General features: G+C 39.4%; 1 protein-coding gene across 9 annotated transcripts in view; it reads right to left on the bottom strand.

Moving 5' to 3' along the window:
- CELF2 (CUGBP Elav-like family member 2) overlaps window positions 1-26,086 on the bottom strand; it is a 392,630-nt gene that overhangs the window by 18,270 nt on the left and 348,274 nt on the right. For 4 of the 9 annotated variants that reach the window (XM_036759905.1, XM_036759906.1, XM_036759903.1 and 1 more), the window contains one exon: window positions 10,116-10,235. In XM_036759905.1, coding sequence (XP_036615800.1) covers window positions 10,116-10,235 — 120 coding nt within the window. Of the gene's footprint in view, window positions 1-2,465; window positions 2,496-10,103; window positions 10,236-26,086 lie in introns of all 9 variants that reach the window. The other 5 variants (XM_036759896.1, XM_036759904.1, XM_036759897.1 and 2 more) reach the window with 3 other exon arrangements.

The following is a 26,086-nucleotide window of genomic DNA, read 5'->3' on the forward strand; positions in this document are numbered from 1 at the left end:
CCTGAATTAGCAAGGTTATTAGTTGCATCGAACCAATGCAATTGGTTCGCTATTGTTGGCTATCCTATATCCTAGTCCCTTAAATTCTGGTCCAACATAGAATCACAGATTTAGGATTGGAAAAAATCCTAGAAAGTCAGATTGCTAAATTCAGAAGAGACCACAAAATACACGTAGATTCCTACCTGAACAAGAATCCTTTCTACCATACATTGGACAAGAGGTCATCAAGCATTTGCCAGAACATCTCCAGTGCAGAACAATCTACTGTCTCCTAGTCCATTTTATGTTTGGACAGCTCTCTTTGTAAGGAAGTTTTTCCTCATGGCAGACCTAAATCTGCTCTTTTGTAACTTCCAGCCATTAATTCTACTTCTGCCTTCTGGGGTCAACTGAAACTGCCACCTAATCACCCTCCATGTTCTATCCCTCTTCTTTGCCCCTATTCTTTTCTACTCAGGTTAAACATCTTTCCTAAAAGCTTAAGATGGGGTTTGACCATATGAGACTATGGCATAACATCCCCTTACTCCTGAAAACTATGCCTTTCTTTATGCAGCTTATTAATTATTAATCTCATCAATTCTTTTGGGTGCCATGTTACAGTGGTGACCCCATATTGAATTTGCAGTCCATTAAACAACCAGGTTTTTTTTTTTTCAGATAAATTGCTGTCTAGTCATTCCTCCCCTATCTAATAGTAATGAAATTGATTTCTTGAGCCTAAGTGAATAACTTTACAATTATCTTTATTAAATTTCATCTTATTACATTTGGCCCAACATGGTTGCCTGCCAAGAACTTTTTGGATCCTAACATCTAACATCTCTCTTAGCTTGTGCCATTTGCAAATTAAATAAGCATGTTATCTATGCTTTTATCCAAATTAATGATTAAAATGTTAAACAGCACAGGGCCAATTGCAGATCCCTGTGGGAGCTTCATTAGAGACTTGCTTCCAAGTTGGTTTTAGTCATTTAGCACCAGTATCAAGTACAGTGAACCCTTATACATGGTAAAAATAATGATGATGATGATGATAATATATAGATATATATTTGATTCAGTGACTCCACAACTTCTCCACAAGGAGAGCAAGAAGGCTTTGTTAAAGTCTTCAGTAAAATATAGATAAATAGCATTCATGTGTCCTACTAGTTTAATAACGTGTCAAAATAAAAAAAAATTACCTTAGTTTGTCATGATTTATCGTTAATGAAGAGGCCATGTTGACTCCTTGAGATCACTATTTCCTTTAATAACATGTTCTAGAATTTTGCCAGGAATTGAAGTCAAGCTTATTAGCCTATGGTTTGTAAACTCCATTTTTACCTTCCTTCTCTAATCCTGGGATTCCTCTCCTGTTTCAACCATCACTGATAGGTCAACTGGGTTAGCAATCAGATCTTTTAAGTACCCTGGGATCAAATCCATTTGCAGTGGTCCTACAATTACTGAAGAGTAGAAATAACCATTTTTCCTCCATCTCCATCTTCTTCCCACTTACCCCCGTCCCCAAAGCGTAGCAGAGTTCATCTGTGAGAATACTGCCTGAAAGGTGTTTTGAAGACAGAGTTACAGTCCTGGTGAGGAAGGTATGACCAGGAGTCATCTACTCCACCTAACTGGGTGGAGGAAGGAAGCCTTTGTTCAGACTTTAGTTAGGTGTTGATGAATATGGCCGTTCCCTCTGGCACCACATTTGAGACTTTGTGTCTCCCAAGATGGTATCAGGTCAACAAGTAGTGAAAGCAAGGGTATTAAGTAGACACAAAGTCAGCAGGACAAAAGGCCTTATCCCTCAACCCTGACAGGTTAACCATGCCCCTTCCTGGTCATTCCCTTTGTACCAAACCTGTGCCTCTGGCTTTAAATCAGCTTTGGGACAGTGTTCTCTCAGCTGAACTCTGTTACGGTTTTGTGAAGAATTGTGGGGGTGGGGGTAGGGGAGAAGAGAGAAACTTATTCTCACTCAATGGAAATTTGATCCTGGCAGAAAGATAGGTGAAAGATCTATGCCTGGTAGGAGGGGGATAAAGAAGAATACAGCAAGCCAAAGGACACATAAGGAACCTAACTTTCCAAAGGGAGAAATAACCTGGGGGTATTTGTGATTGGATGGGCCTTTTGTTCTCATGTATCTAGAGGTGAAGTAGATGATGTCCTACCTATTATAATCTGGAGAGGTATCAAGAAGCCCCCCAAATCTTTCTGTTGAAACAAGATTCTTTTACTAATTCCATCAATTGAGAACAATTTCTTCGGTTAAGAAACTCTTTAAGAATTGTCAGGGTTAATAAATTAAGTGGGTACCAATCATTTTTACCTTAGTATAAATTAGAGTCAGTAGATGTTTTCCACCTAAAACATAGCTAAGATCAGTTGCCCTGAGGGAGTTTTAGTGGGGTTGAGGGTGGGGAAAAAGGATGCATTGGCCAAGAAAGCAGGCATAATCGAGGTATTACCTTTAGGCAGCCAGAAGGAGCGTGAGGACACTGAGTTCCCAGGATTCAGGGAAGAATGGCAACAGAAAGGAAGATCAGAAGGTGTGAAAGAAAAACATTACTTACTTCGCAATTTTTCTTAGGGATGACTTGTTTCTAATTGATCAGTAAGATTATAGAGGCCCAAAATAATAATGTTTTCCCCTAAAGGCAGATCACTAATTGCTAGATTTTAGATATAGACTTAGCTAAAGGGAAAAATAGTATAATTTCCATTTTTAGATCATTTCATAGTTCATAAAGTGCCAATGTACCCATCTGGCACATCCCCTTGAATATATCCATGGGAAAATTTGATTACCAGGTATGGGAGTAAGTCAGACTACAGGGTACTGTTGTTTTATTACATAATCATCTTATTAAAGCTGATTACTAAATTATCGATATATATTTATACATATACTTACAAATATATGTATATATACACAGATATCCTATATATGTACTGTTTGTATGTGTGTGTGTATATGTATGGGCAATGAGGTGGTACAGTGGATAGAATGCTGAGCCTGAAGTCAGGAAGACTCATCTTCCTGGATTCAAATCTGGCCTCAGATACTTACTAGCTGTGGGACCCTGGGGCAAGTCACTTAACCCTGTTTGCCTCAGTTTCCTCATCTGTAAAATGGGCTGGAGAAGGGCATGGCAAACCACTGCAGTATCTCTGCCAAGAAAATTCCAAATGGGGTCACAAAGAGTTGCTCACAACTGAAATGAATGAACAGCAAAAAACATGTATATGTGTATTCATATGGATGTGTATATATTTGAGATAGGGATTAGATCCGTGACTTCATTGATATGGGAAACTCTTAGAAGAGGAAAGTCCCTCTGTCAAATGCAGGGTGGCATCTTCTCTGTATATTATAGTCTTGGGGAATCATTTTGAGCCCTAAATTGGTGAAGTGACTTGCTCACAGTCCCACAGCCAGTATGTTAGAGACAGGCCTTAAATATAGGCCTCCTGGTTCCAAGGCCAGCTTTCTATCCATTATGCCATGCTATAATATATATTTATATATAAATATACATATGTATGTATAAACGGCCTTTGAATGTACTTGATAAAAAAGTAACAACTCTGATTTTTGGGTGCCATTTCCATGATGGCCACAAAAGCATATTCAGAAGCAAGCTGTGTTTTCATAGATTGGTGTGCCCTTATACATGGCAAAACAATATCCATATATGTAATTTCTTATATACATAATATGCTAAAGCAATTTGTACTTATTATCTTTAAAATATTTCCATTAAAATAAGCCTCTAGCTATGTTAATCCAGCTGTTCTGATTTGATTATTTCTTCCTCAGTAAGCTTGACCTTTGTAGTTGTTAGTAGCTATAAGTAAAAGATAGGTATGCAAATTCCTCAAGGTCTTTCCTTGTAAAGAGAACAGATGGTCCATAATGACAGTAGTTATAAGGATAGTGCTTAAATTTAAGCACTGGGACATTGCTCCTCAGAGGCTCTCAAGTGACTTAGATCCTAGAGCTGTGGAGTCACTGAATCAAATCTATATCTATATCTATACATTATCATCATTATTTTTTTTTACCATGTATAAGGGTTCATCTGTGAAAACATACATTTACTCCTGAATATGACTTTGTGGCCACCATGGAGCCAGCACCAAAAATTGGAGTCATGGAATCATTAGTTCTGCTTCAACTATTTGCGAGGGTCATTGTAAACCAAAGAGAAAAATCAGGCCTGTGCTAATGGGTTTTTATTGATTAATATTCTACTTAATTGGATTAGTTTTTCTTTTGTGTTGTAGCATGTATTGCCATGCTACAAGTTGTTCTAGCTGATTTGGTGTAACTATTGTTTGGGGTGTGTGTTTGTGTGTGCGTGTGATACTGCATATAAAGGAATTAAAATTGATGGAAAGCAGCTGCCACAATGAGGAAGTCAAAAGAGCCCAGAAACTACTTTAGTCAGCGACTATTTTCTCTCTTTGTCAGGCAGAGAGATGACAAGCTAAAGCATCAGTTTAGAATATATTTGTAAAATTTGTTTGTTAAACACTACAGAGAAGAGTTGCAGAAGATTATAAGCAACAGTATTGCCTTATAAAACAAACAAAGTAGATGATGTGAAAACAAGTAGGAAGAAAATCTGGCCTAAGACCCACTCCCAAAGCATTCAAAGATGAACTTGACTGGAAGAAAACAAATAGATGGAAAATGGATAGAGTTTATCACATTTCTTTTCCTCATCAGTGACAAAGGACCCATCAAATTTGGACTCCAAAATACAGTTCCTAATGAGAAAATTAAGATAGTAGTTAAGAGGATGAAGTCTCCAAGAGTAATGGGAGAAGATGAAGTTCATACCATGGATATCTGCATTAGAAAGCATTTAGAAAAGCATTGGGAGATCATTTCATAAGATGTCTCAGGGAAGAGAAGAATGGGAAAAAAAGGATTATGTTACTACCAAAAAAGGTGGTTAAGCTAACAGCAATAACTACAGAACTATACGGTTATTTTGTTCTTTTATAAAATAATCACCTACATGTGTATTGAGGGTTTCCTTGATTTTTAAAAAAACGGTGAACATCTTAATTGTCATACAACAGACAAAAGTACAAAGACTATAAAATAGCTATCTATTACTTATTTTTTGATGAAAAAAAAAGGGATTCTGCTTTAAAGGCTATTCTTCTAAAAAGGAATCTCTCATGGATGTTCTTAGCTCATACGCTATTCCTTGATAAATGCCCCCACAGAGATAACTCCATTCAACAACTTTATTAGTAATGTTAAGTGAGGCATAAAACAGGGAGATGTATAATTGACAAAGGTGTTTCCTGCTGTCATGGAGGATGTCCTGCTGTAGGCATAATGTATTTGTTAGGGTGAATGCCAAGAGAATTTTATTTAAATTTTTTAAAAAGGAAAATAGTTATTGAGTGCTTAATCCATTATACCATTTATGATGGTATTATTTTTATTTTTCAAACTAAAAAAACTTAATTTTAAAAAATGCAACAGTTAAACTTTAAAAACTGGGACACAAAATAAAAACTTTTAAAATACACTAGAATGTGCTGGAACACACTTGGCAAACACACTGTATGCATACCTCTGCACAGCGTCTAAATGGGAGAGGAGTTCCTTAAAGATGGTGAGGAAATCCAGATGATTTTGTTTGTGGATGTTATTGTAATACTTTCATTAAGCCCCAGAACATCACAAGGACCTCTCAATGAGATTCATAATTACTTAAGAGATCAGTTTAACAATGCAGGCAAGAAAAAAAAATGCCTGTTGCCTAAAATATCATGAAATTAGGAGAACAGTTAGTAAGCTACTACACATATGTGGGATAGTCACTGCAAATGGATAGTGATCTAGGCTCAGAACTCAATAGTGAAAGTTGACTTGGTTGCCATCTAGGAAATTTTATAGGACTATTAAGGACCCTAACCTGTCCCCATTACAAAGACCTATCATTTAAATGAAAAAGCTCCCACAGAGAGGCAATAGGATTGCAAGTTTTTGAATCCCACCATCTCCAAAGAATCAAAAGTGTGGGTGGCTCAAACCTGGTGAAAGCATTGAACAAAGAGCCCAAGGGTTCTACTGATACCTGTAAAACATTAAAGACCTAGAGGAAGGCCAAAGGCTTCTAGTCTACTGAGTGGATCCAGGATCTATGGAAGAACATGGATAAGAGTCACCAGGAAGTGAAGGCATGGGTGGGCTGGAATGAGCACCAATGGAGGGAATATTCATATCAGTGCGACCACAGATCCATGACAGTATTAAAGACCACAAACAAAAATGTTACATTTACATGTGGTCATATAAAAGTAGACATATGCATGTGTGCATATATTACTTGTGGCATCTTTTATAGCTTCTACATGTACATTTAGAGTTGTTTCACAAAAGTGACAAGGCAGCACAATACATGAACCAATAATATAAACTTGTTTGAATCTCTTTCTTATTTTTTATAAAACCTGTCCAAAAAATCCCTAATATATACTGGGTCTTTTTATAGATATGTGGTCAAGTTTTAGTCATAGAACACTGAACTGCCTGGCAGAAAAGTGCTATGTAAACAAATGAGTTGAATTTTTCTCCTAAGTAGATGTATGTGTTTAGACACAAACACTTAGAAAATCAAATTATTTATATATGTATATGTATAAATATATATACATATATATTAAAAATGTATCAGATATGTGCAATATTTACATGTAGAGTTGGAACTAGGGGTGGACCCTAAGGTATGGACAATGAAAGCCACTATTTAATTATTACTTTGTAGAAATACATATCTCTTTCTTCATGCCAGGACACTGCTTTTCATGACATGTAAGACTCATTTCATTTATCCTTTAAATTGGCCATAAATTCATTTATGTCTTTGTATCTCCAGTAACTAGCATAATAACTCACAAATGTATGGTAAGCATTGAAAAAAAAATGCTTCTTGATTAACTGATGTCAAGTTTCGCTGGCAACAGAAGGCTCCAAGACTCCAAAGTCTAGTAACACACAGGAGACACAATTTTCAAACTTTGCCTAGGGTGAATAAAATGCCTCTGTGTGAACACATCTGCAAAAGATTTTCTGTATCTAATTTAATTCACACCTTAATACCCAAGATCTAGACTGCCAACTTTTACCTTATCAGAGGCCGAGGGCCCAGCTGATGGATTACCTAGTTCCCTTATTCTTGTCTTCCTCCTCTCCCCTCCCACTTGCCCTTTATAAATCACATTGCTTTTCAGCCCCCTTCATTCACAAGTTGAAAATGGATAAGAAAAGAAAAAATAACGGATCTGTCTGTTTAACTGCCTATTACTACTACGAGTCAATTTGGAAAAAAAAATATAATTAGGGAAGAGGGAGATGAAACATTAACTAAAATGAGTTTTTTGCTTTATCTGTGGACGCCTTTGATCTATGCTGTCCCTATTACCCATGTTCACAGATAACACAGAGCTCTGATTATATTCTAAAAAACTGAATAGTATCAGAGGTGTAATCAAGGCAGTCATGTTCCTTGGATGGGCTAGGGTCAGGCACAGCAAGAATATGAAGCCTGTGACCTGTCTGCTAAAGGCTGACACTATTCAGGTAATTGCTTATTGATCAGCCTTGCTTAGGGGAGAATTCTGTAAATAATCATGCCTGTATGATTTGGGGGACACTGACAATTTCTGCTAAGGAGGAATCCACACCATGGTAGCATATGCCTTCTTCTCACTGAACTTGGGGCCAATAGCAAATATCTGATCAAGATGGACACTAAGATTATAGGATGGCCCAGGACATTCATCAAACCCAAGGCCTATTTTCTGCTTTCACTCATGACATCCTCTAAAGCTTGGTCCGATGACAAAAAGGCACAAGCTAGTTCACAACAGGAGAGTAGGGTCATTCTGAAATCAGATCTGTTCTTTCTGTTAGCCTCAAACAATACGTGCCTAGAGTCGCGCAAATATAGAGAGTTTTTCAATATCTATTTAAAAAGCTTGTGTCCTTGCCAGAAGCACAACCTGTGTTAACCCGAGACCCCATGCAAGAGCTCACCAATGTTCCTTGGACATTCAATAATGCACCACCCAAACCCCTCATGATGATGGTGGAAAAATCATAACAACAACAACATAACAACCATAACAACAACAACAAGACTTGGCAAGAAAATTGGACAACACAGACAAGAGGATAGCTATCATGCACAGCAATGCAAGTGAGCACATGGTGCTAAGGAGGACATCCGTTCCTGCTGGCCTGTTAGCTTAGGGACCAAAAGGCTGCTGGGTGATCAAACCCCTTTCCTTCTTTGGGGGGAACTGGGTCCAGGGGCAGTAGAAGCAACATGAATGGGATTAGAATGTATGTATGTGAATATTGAAAAACAAATCCAAAATTCCAACCACTTCCCCCAACCCCCAAACAAAACAAAACACCATCAACAACAAAAATAAAAACAAAGCCCCTAAAAAGGGGAAAAGAAAAACCTAGATGAACAGACAAGTGGTGGTCAGAGCTCTCTCAACCTAAGTACAGAGAGAAGAGCTGTTCTGTTCCAGAAGCAAAGACCCTGCTGCTCCGATTTGGCTGCTGTGAGGGGTGAGAAACGTGAAGCTCGTGCCACATAGTTTTTGTCATAAAACATTTATGTGTGGCACACAGATACTTCCAAGTGACAGTTTAGCACCTCACATGCTATATTCGCCAATCAAGCTTTTATCTGGGACGGTCAGGGTACAACTTTTTTCCTTTTGGGGGGAAGTGGATAATATTTTGTCCCCCTTGTGAAACTGGTGGCTGACCTCCACTCTAGTGACTCTGTGCTTTCCCATATGGCAAATGACCACTAATATTTTGGGAAGAACAAACCCCGCCCCAAACTATGCAATTCCCTTATTTCTTACTTTTATAACATGTGCTTTCCTGTCAGGACTTTTTATTCAGATGAATTGTGGGTTTCTTTATGCTTATAAAAAACTCGAGTTTACAATCCCGTTGTCTTAAATCTGAAGTACAAAGTCACTGGATTGTGATTGGGGGGGCATCTTTTTTTAACCTTAAAAAAGGCTCCCTCAATGTAACACAGCTACAAATGCAGTCAACTGTCCAAGTGATACCCTCATTCAAGACTCAAAATATATGTTTACTGTAGCCTACAGCTTTAAAATTCTGGCTAGCCACTGGGCTGAAGAAAGAGATGCTCATCTGGCTCCCACATACCTGCTGTTTCCTTGCTGGCCTTGTGTTGCCAGAGGGGAATGAGCCTGAGGCAAAAGTGTACTCTTTGAGGCTTGGGGCAGAGGAGCAGCGTTCAGTGAAAGCCGACATCTAGCGCCACAGCGTGGCCCTAAAGTCTGACCTGAAGACTGGTGGTGCCCAGAATTGGCACTTCTCCATGCACCATTTCTTCCATGACAGGATGGGTGGTCTGCTCAGGGTGAAAATCCCTGAGGCTCTCAGGTGGACCCCAAAGAGAACTGCCTTAGGAGCAGCCAGGAGGGTATTTTTGGAGGCCAGACCTGATTACCTCTGGCTATAGACTATAAATAGCCAGAGTAAAATGGTGCACCTGTGGAGAATGAATGCTACTGATTGACTGGCAGAAGAATTTGCTTAATCCATATGACTAGATAGATTTCTTGTGGCAGGTGCTCTGCAAGGAGGGTCATTTCCCTTTCTAAAGAAGTCTTTCTTTTTTCCTGCACAATTATCACAGAAACATAGAATTGTACGGTCAGAAAGACCTTAAAAGGACACCTGATTTTCAAGACTTTCATTTTATAGATAAAGAAACTGAGGACTTAGTTGATGAAGTGACTTGCCCCAGGTTACATTATGTCTGGTGAGTGGAAGAATCTGAACTCAACATTCTTGACGCTGAGTTCTTTCCACTCCACCATTCTCCCTTTAAAACAAAACGAAACAAACACCCAACAGAAACCCCACAAAAACTGACTTTCAGTTTTTCTACCATTTGAAGCATGTGTTCTTCCATCCCCAGTTACAGTTCACCCTTTTGTAGGTCATTTATGACTAATTATTTTCCCATGGTCAATATTGGGGAAGGCTGTCCACCAGAGCAGTAAATACTCACTGTTTATGGTACCTGCTAGTGCATTAATATTATTCAGTCCAACGGTGGCTCCAGCTAGTCCTTGCAGAGTCCCCAGAGAGGTCAAGGAATTCATGGCTGCACCAGCAGTGGAATTGGGAGTTGAAGCAGCCACTGGAAGGGAAAAGAGAAAGAGAAAAAGAGACAGAGAGGAGGAAATGGGAAGGGTGAGCAGGGGAGAAAGTACAAGATTAATGAAAACTAGCCAGAAAGGAAAAATCATCTGTCATCATTACAGCGGATCAAGTTGATGAGTCTTTAAATCACAATATGCAAACATATAAAGCCTGGCTTTACATTTCACAAGCAGAAAGTATCTACAGGCCTAAATATGGCAATTTAGGTATTTAGTCCTGATGATTAGAATACTTTAACACAACAGTGCTGTGAGGGGATAAAGACTGGGACTGTGATTTCATTGATATGGAAGGGTTGCCCAGCCCGAGTATGTGTCAAAGGTCTTCCTGGCTCCAAGGCCGGCTCTCTATCTACTATACCATAGCTGTAAATACCATTGAAAATGATCATTGCTTGTCAGTAAGAAAAGAACATTAACAGTGAACATGGGGAGGGATGAATCATGCATCAATCGGCAGGTAGGGAGGTGAATATTCTCTTACTCCTAAGCTGTTCTGAGGGCTCCAGTTTCCTATTTCCAATTACCTGCCCACTGGGACCTCATATTCAACATGTCCCGAAGTGTGCTCATCAACTTTCCTCAAAAATATGTCCCTTTCCCTATCTTCTCTATTACTATTGATGGTACCATCACCTGGCTTATAACTTCCTCTTTTTCTCTGCCTGGTCGGTATCCTTCCTCTTACTACTGCATTCAGTCCTACTCACTCTATTTTGAAGTGATCTCTCATAATAATCGCCTCCTTTCCAATCCCCAAATAATCATCCTACTTAGGACTTCATCTCTTCCTGCCTAAATTATCGGAACAGCTTCAAAATTGGTCTCCCTGACTTTAGCCTAACTCTCTTCCAATTCATCCTTCGTAACACTGCCTGCATGGTCTTCCTAATGTGCTGCTCAGATCCCATCACTCCTCCACTCAAAAACCTTCAGGGGTTTCCCATCGCCTACTATATAAAATATATATTCCAGCTCTTGGCATTCAAGACTTCTCACAATCTGGCTCTAATATACCTTTCAAGCATCAGAACCCATTACTTTGCTTCACCTATTTTATTCTTCTGTCAAAATGGAATATTTTCCTTTCTCTACCTTGTCTTGCTCATCTTCTTGGCTTTGCTCCTATCATTCGGTCCCTCCTGGAATGGATTCTCTTCCCCCACCCTGTTTTCTGGCATCTCCATCTTCGAAGTCTTTCTGAAGCTCAACTTAATTATCACCTCCCCTGTGAAGCTTTCTTATAGTACATATTCTAGACTTCTCCTTTGCACTTATGCCCCTCTCTTATACAAGTTATCTGTGTACATTATTCCCGCCCCCCCCCATGAAATTCCTTCCTAGCTCCTCAAGAGTGGGGGGCCTATGTATCTTTAGCACAATGCCTTGTAAACAGTAGGTGCTTAATGAGTGCTTGCTGCATTGCTTTGACCAATTAAGCATCCTTATCTAAGTTTTTTCTCCTAAAAAAATTCTGTAAGAAGGAATTAAAAAGCAATTGCTTATGTTTTTCCATAACTGCTCCTTTATTCCTGACATATCAGTGCAGTTATTGCAAAATGTTGTTGATATTTAGTCATTTCAGTCATGTCTGACTCTCCATGACCCCATCTGGGGTTTTCTTGGCAAAGATAGTGGAGTGGTTTGCCATTTCCTTCTCCAGCTCATTTTACAGATGATAAAACAGAGGTCAACAGGGTTAAGTGACCTGCCCAGGGTCACAAATCTAGTAAGTGTCTGAGTCTTCCTGATTCCAAGCTCAGCGCTCTATGCATTGTGCCACCTTACAAGTGCAAGATAGAACCTTGGCGCATAATGGGGATGGAGAATAAAGTCTTGAATATTCTCTCCTTGAACTATATATCTCTCACAAGAGACCTCACTTAGATCTGAAAGAGAGTTCTATGACAATACACAATCTGGGATCACCCTACCATCTGACTTCCCCATTCACGTCCCTGGGCTGCTGAAGGAAGTCCACATGAGTGATGAGCTTGGGAGTCAGGAAGACCTGAATTCCAATGTTTCCTCAGACATTTACTAGGTGTCACCCTGGACAAGTGTCTTAACCTCTCTGTGTCCTCAACTTCAAAATGAAGGGGTTGGTCTGTAAAATGAAGTAGATTGACTCGATGGTCTCTAAGGTCCACTCATGCTCTTAATATATACTCCTATGACACTCTTCTGTTCAAAACCTTCCAGGAGTTCTCCATTGTCTCTTGGATAAAATAAACTCCCCAGTTTGGAATATAGACTTCAACAGTTTCCTTCTACCTAGCTTACCAGCCTTATTTCATACTACTTCCCTTCACATGCCCTGTATCACACTCGAACTGGGCTACCAGCTATTTGTCGAACTTTACATTCTATCTAATACTGCTATGCGTTGACACAGGGGAGCCATTGTGACTGTGATCCTTTTTTTCTAACCTCTGCCTCTCAGAATCCTTGTCCTTCAAGGCTCAGTGTACGTGACACCTCCTTCTTGAAGGCTTTCCTGCTACCTCCCAGTTGGTAGTGTTCTAATAGGAAAGGAGATTGCTATGGCTATCTGGAGAGGTAAATGATTTTCTTCTGAGACTGTGTCGTAGGTATTTAAGCATATGTTGTAATATAAAGTCACTCATAGTATATCCTTTACTTCTGGTTATGTATCCTATATAAGTTGCTTGTTTCTTATCAGTAAAACTTTCAATCACCCAAAATATTCTCTGGCCCAGGCAGTTTGGATAACCCACTCTTTATATAACTGAGTCTATACTAGCAGCAGAGCTTTCTGTGACCCTCTCTGGAGTGCTGAAGAAGAGCAGATTTGACAAAGGGGGTCCCAAACTAATGGAAATTCTACCTGGAAATGATGACTCCTGATTTTACAAAGTATATAACAGAAAGGTTAAACAGCGAGGAACTTAATTACCAATAACTCACAGATTTAACAAACCCTCAAATGCTTGTCCGATAGATTTCCATGGAAGCAACCCTAGAGATGATTACAGGCATATCCCCAACTTTATGAAGTGGTATCATGAAAACATGACATTATGGGGTGAGGGAGGAGGCGGTCATTTCATAAGAACAATGTCACACCTACAGGTTAATGGCCAAATGATGTTAAAGCATGATTTTATAACTTTAAAGAATGTTTTATCATGCATCAATAATGTAATCAGACAGGGCAAACTTATGGGGAAGATGCCTGTACCCAAATCTAAAAGAAGATAGCAACTAAAAAAGGAAAGAAAAATCAGCTTGTCCCCTCCATGTTAGTAATTAAAAGAGTAATCCTCTTATGTGAGCACAGTGCCTGGCACATAGTAAACAATAAACTCTCACTAGCTCTGAATGCCTATTATCTACCTGTCTGTCTGTCTATCTATTACCTTTCCTGGGTGCATGACTATTTCAAAGGCTTGCATTATACCTAAGCATTCTAATCAATGGATCCCTTTGGTACACTCAGACACTGTAGACCCCCATGCTGTCAAACTCAAATAGAAACAGGGGCTCCTAATCCCTACAAAAGGATTTCTGCTTGGCTTAAAATATAATGTTATCTATGTTTTTTATTTATTCTGTTAAAACATTGTTAAACATTTCCCAATTACATTTTAACCTGGTTCAGCCTACACTCAAGGGTGTCGTGACCCTTGGGCAGCACTTCTATTGTAGACTACCTGCTCCCTCCTTCTCCCTGTACTTACCATCTTTGATGACTATTTGACTGGAATCATGGTCTTCTAGAAATGGTGTTTGGAGGGAAAGGAGGAAGAAAGAAGGTGATGAAAGGTTCTTACATAGCATCAGAGTCTGCTCAGCACTCTCAAGGTAGAAGTCAGAGCATCCAGCAATATCTATTTCTGTATGTCCCAAATTTTCTTCCTTGGGATGGCTAGAAACCTCATTTAGACTTCAGTTGTTCAGCCTTTGCATTTTGGACCTCCTGGCTCATTTGGAGGTGGGGCTTCCCCACCCATTACCAATGATCTGGCCTAGAGGCATGTGCCTACCCATGTTCATTTGGCTAGCTCTGGAGCACTCCCAGAGCCTGCGCAGTGGGGTCAGTTTATTTTAACACTCATCTGGGACTCTGGAATAACTCACTTGTGTCAGAAAAAGCTCCCTGGCTCTACTGCCATTTACACTAATGATGGGAGAAATGTGACTTGTTGCTGGTGAGTAGAGATTTCCTATTGATTGCTTCTGATTGTCCCCGGGATGAGACCTGACCAAATACTGACAGGCTTCATGAACTGGCTTCTTCTTGGTCTCCTCCTGGCACTAGCAGAAAATGCAAGGAAAATCAGCCCCGCAGAAGAATAGCTTGTCTAATAGTCGGTAATGTCACCTTGTTCCTGGAAAGCCCGAGGACTGACCTCTAACATGGCTAGAAATCTCTCATCATGTTGCCATTCTGCCTGCATTTACTGTAATTGCTGGAGACACAGAAACACACAAAATGGGCTTTAATGACTTTGCCTCCGTGACTTGCATTTTTGTAGCATCCCGTTTCCTCTCACAGAATTCATTACTTTTTCAGTCTGTACTGAAATTTTTCTTATCTCACTTTGTAAGCAGGTCACTCTGTGTCCAACCCCAGGAGAATAGTGGGAAAAGAGTGAGACGGGCTGGCGTGAATGAGAAAAGATGGGAAAAAAGTGTCCCAGTTGGGCCCGTGGCTGGTGAATGTAAGTGGATGACAGAAGAGTGCATAGTGTAGGGGACAAGGCACTGAACTTCAAAGATGGAGACCTGGTTTCAAATTCTGTCTCAGATACTTTCTAGCTGTGTGACCTTGGACAAATCAACAACTCTGTGCCTCAGTTTCCTTATCTGTAAAATGAGGGGACTGGACTCTGGCCTTTTAAGTTCCTTTCCAGCTCTTCATCTATGATCCTATGATGTCCCTGGAGCTTATATAATACCCCAGGCAGCCCTCAGGCATAAATAAAGAAAAGAATCCCTCATTTTTGACTCCGAAGGCCTTTCCTTCTTTATCTTTATCTAAAATTCCTTCTATTGTTAATGATGAAATAATTGTTAATCAATGCTAAATCATACCCTTCTTCCTCATTCAAATAGCATTAAAAGGATCCTAGGTGGTAGTCAGAGAGCAAAGCACTCCCACTTTAGGATTAGGCAGCCCACAAAAGTGATAGATGGGAATTGGTAAGAGAAATCTCTAAAGCTTGTCAGCTTCCTTTCCACTGGCCTTATCTCCAACCTTTTGTAAGGGGCAGGGGGGGATCCAGGCCACAGATTATGAACCTTTTTCGGGGTCATAGACCCCTTGGACAGTCTGGTAATGCCTTTGGACTCCTCAGAGCATTGCTTCTAAATGCATAAAAATGAAATATGCAGGATTACAAAGGAAATCAATTATAATGAAATATAGTGCCTGGCACATAATAGGCACTTAATAAATGCTTATTGACTGTGGACTGAGTTGTATTATTTTTTAAATAAGTTTGGGTTTTTAGTAAAAATAAGTCCCCCCCCCTTTTTTTTCTGAATCAGGAAGGCAGGGCAATGGGGGTTAAGTGACTTGTCCAAGGTCACACAGCTAGTAAGTATGTCAAGTGTCTGAGGCCGCATTTGAACTCAGGTCCTCCTGACTCCAGGGCCGGTGCTCTACTCACTGCGCCACCTAGCTGCCCCCCCAAATAAGCTTTATGATAAAAAAACAAAAAACAAAAAACAAAAAACAGAACAAGTCCATGGAGCCTAGGTTCAGAACCCCTAAGAACTCTATCAAGGTTAGCCAGCCACGTGCCTCAAGGAAGATTTCGCCCCTTCAGACCTATAGAACTGGTTGTGATGGAGCTGATGCATCAAAGCTATATGATGCTTTTTGGTGGACAGTCTTGCGTTTTATGGCTATATGTCGGACTGTGGGTGGGATTTGAACCCAGAGCCTCTGAATCTGAAATCAGTACTCTCTTTTTTTATACTTATTTGATCCAGCCCTTGGGATTTCATTATTTCATTGCATGACTGTCTATAAGCATGGAAACACTCTCTCCATGGCTACAGGACCAGCAATTTGTGTGTGACTGATAGTCTTGGAAAGTTGCCTGGGGCACTGAAAGGCTAAGTGCCACTTGCCTGTGGTGGTACAGCTCTGATATCATCAAGGCATGACTTGAACCCAAGCACTCCTGAATACAGGACTGGCCCCCTGGCTTTACCGAGGGCTAAAACACAGAGAAATGGAAAATCCAAGCAGGGACCCTGGTTTCTTGAAGACTGTGCTGATGGAACACTAGCTCTGGCAGGTCCTATGAATCTGGACAGAGTGAAATTATAGATCCCTGATAGATGGAAGTATAGAGACAGAGCCCGTATTTATGATTTCACTGGTATAGGGAACCAGGTGAGGTTCCAGGTGAGGAAACTCTGCCCATCAGAGCAGCTGATGGTGGTGCAGTATATAGAGTGCTGGGCCTGGAGTCAGGAAGACCAGAATTTAAATCTGGCCTAAGATACTTACTAGCTGTGTGACTCTGGGCAAGTCACTTAACTCTGTTTACCTCAGTTTCCTCATCCATAAATTGGGGATAATAACAGGACCTACCTCCCAGAGTTGCTGTGAGGATCATATGAAATAACTGTAAAGCACTTAGCATAGTGCCTGGCACAGAGTAGGTACTATATAAAATGTTAGCTATTTTATATTTTTACTATTACATTTTAATATTTTATATTATGTATACCATATAAATGTTAGTTATTTTATGCTTCATTATATTTTAATATTTTATATTGCATATACTATATAAAATGTTAGCTATTTTGTATTTTTATTACATTTTAATATTTTATATTATGTATACTATATAAAATGTTAGCTATTTTGTATTTTTATTACATTTTAATATTTTATATTATGTATACTATATAAAATGTTAGCTATTTTGTTTTACTCTATTTTAATACTTTATATTGCATATACTATATAAAATGTTAGCTATTTTATATTTTATTACATTTTAATATTTTATATTGTATATAGTATATAAATGTTATCTATTTTATATAACACTAGAATATCAAATGTAGCTATTATTATTATTGTTACAGCCATACCTTCTCTGTGACTTACAGGCTTAGAGAGTTGCCCAAAGCACTGAGAGGTAAAGGCTTACTTAGGGTTACACAGTCTGTATGTGTTAAAGGCCCATTCTCTCTCTCTACTACCTCATGCTGACTCATTAAAATGAGAAAAGTCCAATATTCTGGAAGCCCTTGGCCAATGCCTTTAGAAGTGGCCACCGAACCTTGAGTTTTGGTTGGGATGAACAGGTATTCTTACTACGGTTGCTCTCTTCCACTGCTCTTGGAATTTCTTACCTTCCAGATCCCTCTAGAAATCTTCCCTAATTTCCACAAATGAGCTCTTTCTTTAGAAATGGAAACAGGCAACAGAGCCAATCTTAATAAAGTATTCAAAAACGGAATGTTCAACAGATGTACAATAGAGAGACCCTAGACACAATAGGCAGAAACAAATTAAACACCACCAACACACATATTTTCCAATTTCTGTGTTGGCAGCCTGGCAGGATTCTGCTTGGGGTAATTGCATTCTGCCCACCTAAAATCTCCCTTTCTGCCTCAGCTGGGCTCTGCATCCTGTATTTCTTCCCTTGAACCATTTCAGAAAATGCCAAGGGGGCATTTCAGAAGGGTGGCATATAAACGCTACTCTATAATCACCCACAGCATGGTCCTCAGTAGAAGGTTACTTCTGCTTCTAAAACAAAGAAGCTACAGTTAGAAGAGATTAAAGTAGGCGGGAAATGAGGCCTGCTCCTGCTTGCTCACTTCTACCAGAGGACAACCTGTTACTTCTAACAAGGTTATAGCTGCTTTATAAAAAAGTTGAAAGGGATCAACCAGCCTATGCACATTTTGACCAGGAAGTGAAAAGATTATGAAATCCATATTACTGGCTTCTCATTTGGCAAACACAATTTCTTGCCCTTTCGTACAAAGTTTGTGTTTGTATGCAGGCACGTGTGTACCTGGTAAGACTTGTTGCTATAGAGGTTGTCACTATGGGACCCCTGAGCAGCGAGAGATAGCATTTAACCACTCTGGGCTTTGGTTTCCTCATTTGTAAGCTGAGACGGTTGACTAGATGGCCTTGGAGGTCCCTTTCAAGACTCAACCTATGAACCTATGATTGATCCCAGCTGTTCAGTTCCCCAAATAGCTATTCAGAGGACAGATAGAACTGTGACATCATTCTGGATCTACACTTTCTCCCTGGGACTGTGAGGAAGTCCTGTCTGGATAACTAGAGAGTACAAGAGATGTAGCAGGCATTTTTTTTTAAATTAGTCTCCTTGTGTTTCTATGGTCTTCAGAGGTAAAGAGCATGATTAAAATCTCCATGTAGTGACCTCTCCCAAATAGAGATTAGAGGGCTATGTCACTGGAGTACCTTCCCTCTTCACTCCTGAGCACCCCCTTCCCCCGCTACCTAATATATAGGGTGTTCCTAAAGTCTGGACACATAGGCAAAAATGCATGTTTTCAAGGAATGAAATGAATGAAATTTTCAACATTTTATTTAATTGGAATATTAACAAATAACACCTTCAATATGATTTCCATCCTTTGTGATGCAAAGGTTGATGCGCTTTGCTAGATTCATGTGATCTTGATGCAATAACTCTACGTTGCTGCCAATTTTAGCACATTCACTCCTTATGTGTTCAATCAAGTGTGTTGCATCCATGATTTTCATTGAGTACACCTTCTCCTTTAGTATACCCCAGAAAAAGAAGTCAAGGGGGCTAAGGTCTGTTAATATTCCAATTAAATAAAATGTGGTTGAAAATTTCATTCATTTTATTTCTTGAAAATATGCATTTTTGCCTATGTGTCCAGACTTTAGGAACACCCTGTAGACAGGCTCAGTTGTTTGAGTGACTATTTGACAATGAGGCCATCAGATCTTTGTCATTAAAAATGGGTATAATACTAACCTTGGGAAGTCACCTTTAAAGCCTCTCTGGATAACAGCCAATTGCAAGTAGACCTCAGTGGTGGTAGGGTTGTCATTTAGTTAATTAGTCATGTCTGACTCTTAGTGACCCCATTTAGGGTTTCATGGCAAAGATACTTGAGTAGTTTGCCATTTCCTTCTCCACCTCCTTTGACAGATGAGGAAACTGAGGGAAACAGTGACTTGCCACACAGCTAGTAAGTGTCTGAGGCTGGATTTAAACTCAGGTCCTCCTAACTGCACCCAGTGGACAGACCCAGAAATAAGTAGAAATGGGCTTTTGTTTCCTTCCTTCTCTCTTTGGCAGTCTAGGATTGCTTCCAAAGGGAAACTACCTACTCCAAGTCAGTGGCAGGAATTTGGCTTTCCGAAGGCACACCTGTTTTTATCGCCTCAAGCTCCTGTCCTAAGCCTCTTTTCTTTTTTTACCACTAAAGTCCTAGAAAAAAAAATCTCTGTTTCTACTTTCTTGACTTCCCACAACTTCTTAACATCACGCATTCTGACTTCTGGCCCTATCACTGTACTGAAGCTGCTTTCACAAAGGTTACTCATAATCTGCTAATTGTGACGTCTTTCAGCTTTTTCTCTGCCCTCGTTCTCCTTGACCTACCTGCAACATTTAACACTGTCATCCCCTACTTCTTCTTGGGAACTCTTTCTCCCTCTCCCTGTCGAAAAAGCTAATGGAATTTTAAGCTGCACGAAAAAAGACATAAGGTATTCAGCTCTAGGAAAGTGATAGCCTCAGTGTACTCTAACCTGGTAAGACCATGGACAGTGGGGAGTATCACATTCAGTTGGGAGTGCTTCATTTGAACGTAGGCTTGGAGGGAATGCACAAGAGGAAAAATGAGGATGGGGAAAAGTCTTGGGATTATTCTGTATCAATCAATCAACAAGATTTGAACTGTTATGTGTCAGGCACTGGGGACGAAAATACAAAGAATGAGACAATTCTTGCGCTCAAGCTTAGATTCAATCAGGGAAGATAATACATATATAAGTTTATATAGACTATAAAGAGAATAAATCTAAATAAATACATTGTATAATAATATTACATACAAGATAAAATAATAATAGAATAATTACAAGACAGTCAAGGGGAGGACTTTAGCAATCAAGGGGATGAGGAAAGCTTTATGTGGAAAGTGGTGATTGGGCTTCATCTTGAAGAGATTCTCTGGTGGGCTAGTGCAAGATCTCAGAGATGGGAGATGGAGTGTCATGTGAGGAGCAGGAAAGGCTAAAATGAATGGACAGGAGACTGCAGGAAGGGGAGTAATGCATTATGAGACTTAGAAGATAGACTGGGGCAAGGTTGCAAATGAGTTTAGAAGCTAAAGAGAAGAGATGATATATTATCCTAGAAGCAGTAGGGAGCCACTGAAGTTAACTGAGTAGGGGAGTGACAGAGTCAGTTCTGTGCTTAAGGAAAATCACTTTGGGAGAACAGCTGGAAAAAAATGGGTATAGTCTAGGGAGAAGATGACCGGAGAAGGAGATGATAACTACCTTTAAGTATCTGTAAGGCTATTCTGTGGAAGAAGGTTTTGACTTGTTTTTCTGACCCCTAGAGGGAAGAACTGGAAACAATGTGTGGACTTTGCAAATAGACAAGTTTAGGAATATAATGAAAAACATCTGAACCTTGGGCCTATCCAAAAAAAATTCCTCAAAGTCCTTTGCTTAAAAAGGTAACTGCAGGGACTAAATTCACTATCTTCCTCATAAAACTTGATCCTCACTCAGACTTAAACAAAAGATTCTAAGTGTACCCTGAGACTGCAAATCAGGGGAGTGATGTGTTTGGGAACCATAACGCTTGAGGAATGGTTGAAGGATCCTAGGTTCATAGATGGAGGTAGAAGGGGTTTCTGGGGCTATCTAAGGCTGCGTCCTCTTTTTGCAGATGAAGAAACTAAGACTTCAGGAAGTTAAATGACTAGCCCAAGGTCACATAGCTAGTAAATGTCAGAGATGGGATTTGAGACTAGGCCTTTTGGCATTAGCTGACCACTGTCCCATGGGACCTGGAGATATTTAATGTAGAGGGGAAATTGACAGCAGGTGAGTAGGAGAGTGGGAACATTACAGCAATTTAAAAATATTTGATAAGCCATTATATGGAATAGGGGATAGGTTTATTATATGGTATCCTAGAGTAGGAATTGGCCAACTATAGCCAATGGGCCAAATCTGGCCCATTATCTCTTTTCTATATGGCCCCTGAGTTAATAATGGTCAAGCTCATGGGTCACATAAAAAGAAGTGGCAGGCTCATCAGCCTGTGTGGCTATAATGTGCCAACTCCTGCTCCAGGAGGGCAGAATCATAATCAATGGGTAAAAGTTACAAAGAGGCAGATTTTTTTTCTCAGTGTTGCTTCCTTGCAATCATGGCTCTTTGAAAATGGACTAAGTAATGATAAATAATAACTCATGTACAAGTAAACTTTTTAAGGTTGGCAAAATGTTTTTCTCACAGTGGCACCATAAAGAAGTTATTGTATTACCATAATTTTCAGCTAAAGAAATTGAGCCTCAAAGGGGTGAAATGAGTTTGGGGGGTCATATGACTAGCCTCAAGTTTACAACCTCTAGCTCTAGCAACAATTTTGGCTAGCAGGTGCTGTAGAGGTGTAAGACCCAACAAGACCAGCAACAAGAGCTGCCAGCACAGGTTCTTTGATCTGCTTTACTAAGGAAAGTAACTTTAAGGGGTTAACAAGGGGCAGAGCCAGGATTTTGACCCAGGTTTTCTAACTCCAAATCCATTGAGTACACTTTTCAATACAACCGGAAGAAACCCTATCCTTATATGAAGGAACTAGTGAGCTCCGAGTCTTTAGAGGTGTTCAAGGTTAATGAAGATTTCTACTTTGGGTGGCCCCTTGGGGTAGGTGAATATTAAGGTCCTGTTTTGCTCTAAGAGTCCATGATGGCTCATCCTTTTTTTTTTATATAAACCTATCACACTTTCCATACAAACCCTGGTGCCATTTGTTGGTAGTATGAATAGCCCCCAAAGTCCAACTAATGTTATGGGTTAGAATTACAATGTATGTTCCAATTTTTACTAATGCAAAGCATACCATAGAAACAAAAGGCACTCCCAGATCTATAGAGAGGCTTGAGTCCAATGCCTCACATAAAACAGGTGAACTCTAGCAGACGAATAGATTTTTGTTGTGGCCTACCGATACTTATTAATACTAATACAGCTCTTTTAAGGCAAATTTATGAACTTTCCAGAACTTATCAGAAATGTCCTCTTTCCATCCATGTCTAGAGTATACTGGGATTGTTTGTTTCTAAATGTAGGAAATCTGAAAAAGGGAATGTCAAAGAGGCATTCTTGATCTAAGGAAGGCTTGATTTAAGGAAGAATTCTACAATTAGAACTATGCAAAAGTGGAATAAGCTTTCTTGAGAAATAAAATGGATTCTCCTTATTTGAGATTTTTCAGGCAAAGGCTGGAATACTACTGAAATTCCATTTTATAACAAATGTCCCTTTGTTGATCCTTATCCAGTATTCTCCATTTTTCTTCTAGGGAACTTGGTGGTACAGTAGGTAGAATGCTGAGCCTGGAAGTCTCAAATCCAGCCTCAGACACTAGTTTTATGTGACCCTGGGCATTTAACCTCTGTTTGCTTCAGTTTCCCCATCTGTAAAATGGGGATATGTTATGAGAATCATATGAGATAATGTATAAAGTACTTAGCATGGTGCACGGCACATAGTAAATGTTATATAAATATCAGCTATCATCATTATTATTCTTTGGTTCCTGTATTTCTTTCTCATTCAAATATACCTGCTTAATATATGATGACGAACAATCCTTTTTCTCTTGATGGGAGACCTATTGGTACTTTTTGTACAAAAGGGGAGCATGGGGTACAGGTATAATCAGAAACATAACCCACTATACTGAGGGCTCCTGCATGAGAATTTATTTATGGGATTCCCTCCACCTTTTCTCCTAACATAATGCTATCTCGCTTAGTTGCCTTTGATTGGAAATTAGTAGTTCTACCATATTCTGGTACATATAGAAGCTCTCTAAAGCAGGAATCCAATTATCAAGCTTTAATCTAATTAACCTAATTACTTCCTTTCCCCCACCTCCTCTCTGAAACAGTAGCTACTTTTCCTGGCTGTCAACAGCTACGACCAACACAAGACACTCATGGGTCTTGCTCCCCAGAGTACCCAGACACAGCGAAGGCTGGACAGCTCCATATTATTGCATTTTTATCTGTTTATTCTTGAAGGCATTTTTTCTTGTCCTTTCATTTATCATTATACTTTTATCTCTATTTCCCATGTAGACTCAGATTATTTATTTCTCCCTCATCTGATTTCCTGTAACTTTATCTCAGTCTCTTATTCACTTCCAATATTTTAATTTGTATGATATGTTTATTTGCATACTTGTCATGTCTCCCTCTATTAGACTGTAAGCTTCATAAGGAGAGGGATCCTTGTTATAGTAATAATAGCTTATATTTACATAGTTTTACAAAGCACTTTACATGTGCTGTCTCATTCAATCCCAGGAATGAAAGATAGGAAGTATAGTGGATGGAAAGCTGGCCTCAAGCAAATAAGAAATGAGTTCAAATCCCACCCCTGAAATGGTCTGGGTAAGTCATTTTGTTTCCCTTAGTGTCATAGGAGATCCTCTAAGGCTCCAAGTTGCAGAGGAAGTTCTGACCTTTTTTGGCAGGGGGAGTTCCTTATGCCAATGAAGTCATGTTCCTATCTCTTGATCCCATAGTGACTGAGTCAGGGAGACAGTACAAATATCACCATCCCCACTGTACAGACAAAAAACCATTACAGGATTTCAGAGTAGGAGAGTTGGAAGCTTTCCAGTCCAACTCATTCACCCAGGAATCCCCACAAAGTCATACCTGACAAGGGGTTGTTGAGTTTCTACTTGAGGATCTCCAAGAAGACAGAATCTACTGCCTCTTAAAGCAGACCACACTAGAATGTGGCCCATCATGTTTTCCCTAAGCAGTCTTTTCTCTAGGCTAAATATACTAGGTTCCTTCCCCCATCCTTATGTCATGAATTCAAGGCCTTTCTCTAGCCTGGTAACCCTCCTCTAGACCCTCTCTAGGTTATCTACGTCTCAGAAACAGTGGTTCATTCAGAGAGATTTAGCAATTGTCTGAAGGTCACACTGTTAGCAAGTGGCAAAACCGGAATTTGAATTAACTAAGGTCTTTGAATTTCCAGTCTAGGCTTACACTGTTGCTTATCTTTGTATCTCTCTCAGCAACTAGTATGATGCATTGGGTATATTAGGAACTTAGTAAATGTTTATTAAATGAATTAATTTTAAGTTCTTTATGGCTCAGCACTTTACTATGGCCCCCCCAAATTGCTTATTAGGCAACATATTGTGGTTTCCAGGAAGTGTATATATATATCTACTTCCTCAAACTGCCTCTTAAATTCACTTTTCCTTAGATCTACTCCCCCTGGATGGTAATAGATTAAAAAATAAAAGCCACACTAACAGTGACAACAAAAAAAGTAACACAAGGCAGCAAGAATCTGCCTTCAGTGCATTCATTAAATGCTTTCCGTGGAACAATTAGGTGGTGAAAGCACAGCGGCTTTGTGGTTTAGGAAATAAAATAATTGTAAACACAGAGAAAATTGCCTGCATTGACCAAACATACACAGGACTCTGGAGCCTGTGGTTGCTTGTCTGCCTGAAATGATCTTGGTTCCTGTGTTCCAACTGTGCAGGGAACATTGTGAGGAGGTAGAATAATTAAGCAATGACAGAGGCCCCATCATTATTAGCTAATCACAACTTGGGGGCATTAACAAAACACAGAGCATCTCTACTCCCATGGGGGCTAATTATTCCATGATAACCACACCTCCATTTTTAATTTATTCCCCAGAAGACACGCTTTTGTGTTTTCGAGGGGTGTGTGTGTGTGTGTGTGTGTGTGTGTGTGTTTGCATGGGAACGATAGGGTAGGAAAAGCAGTTTGTGCCAGAAGATGACAGAGAAAAGATTTTGTGGTATTTTATCTCATTCCTTGAATAAGTCTTTTCTTCTGTACGTGTATCTCTTACCTTTTCCCTCATGCAACTCAGTTCTCACATAGTTGGGAGCTGCACTAGTCAGATGAGAATAACGCAATTCTGCCAATAATTATTAAACAGGAGCCTGTACTAGGCCAAGGGGAAGACACAAAGTTTATAGTCAGAGAGTTTATAGTATAGTAATTTCTAGTGGGGGTAGTTTTCTAAAGATGGAATCACGTGAAACCCAAGCTTCCTACACTCTAAGCTTCTAAAGAATCAATTGACAGTGGTGTTTTTTTTTTCCTTTTTTATAGAGGTACAGTGGATAGAATGCTGGACCTGGAGTCAGGAAGACCTGAGTTCAAATCCAACCTCAGACACTTATTAACTGTGTGACCCTGTGTAACTTACTTTAGCTTTATTGTCCTCAGTTTCTCATCTGTAACATGGGAATAATAATAGCGCTTACCTCTCTGGATTGTTGTGGGAAACTAATGAGATAAAATTTGTAAAGTGCTTTGCAAACCTTAAAGCACTATTTTAATATTATTGTTGTTGTGCTTTCTTGTTTTAATTTTGAATCACTTTTAGGCCTTGTATACTACCTTTGGAAGTTAACATGTAAATTAAAATAATATATAATTATGTAACGTGCAAGTATATAAGTCCATATATAATATGTATATATACACATATATACATACACATATATATGTGTATGTGTGTATATGTATATATATATATATATATATA

This window comes from Trichosurus vulpecula, chromosome 5 (genome assembly GCF_011100635.1).
Source record: "Trichosurus vulpecula isolate mTriVul1 chromosome 5, mTriVul1.pri, whole genome shotgun sequence".
Classification (NCBI taxonomy): Eukaryota; Metazoa; Chordata; class Mammalia; order Diprotodontia; family Phalangeridae; genus Trichosurus; species Trichosurus vulpecula.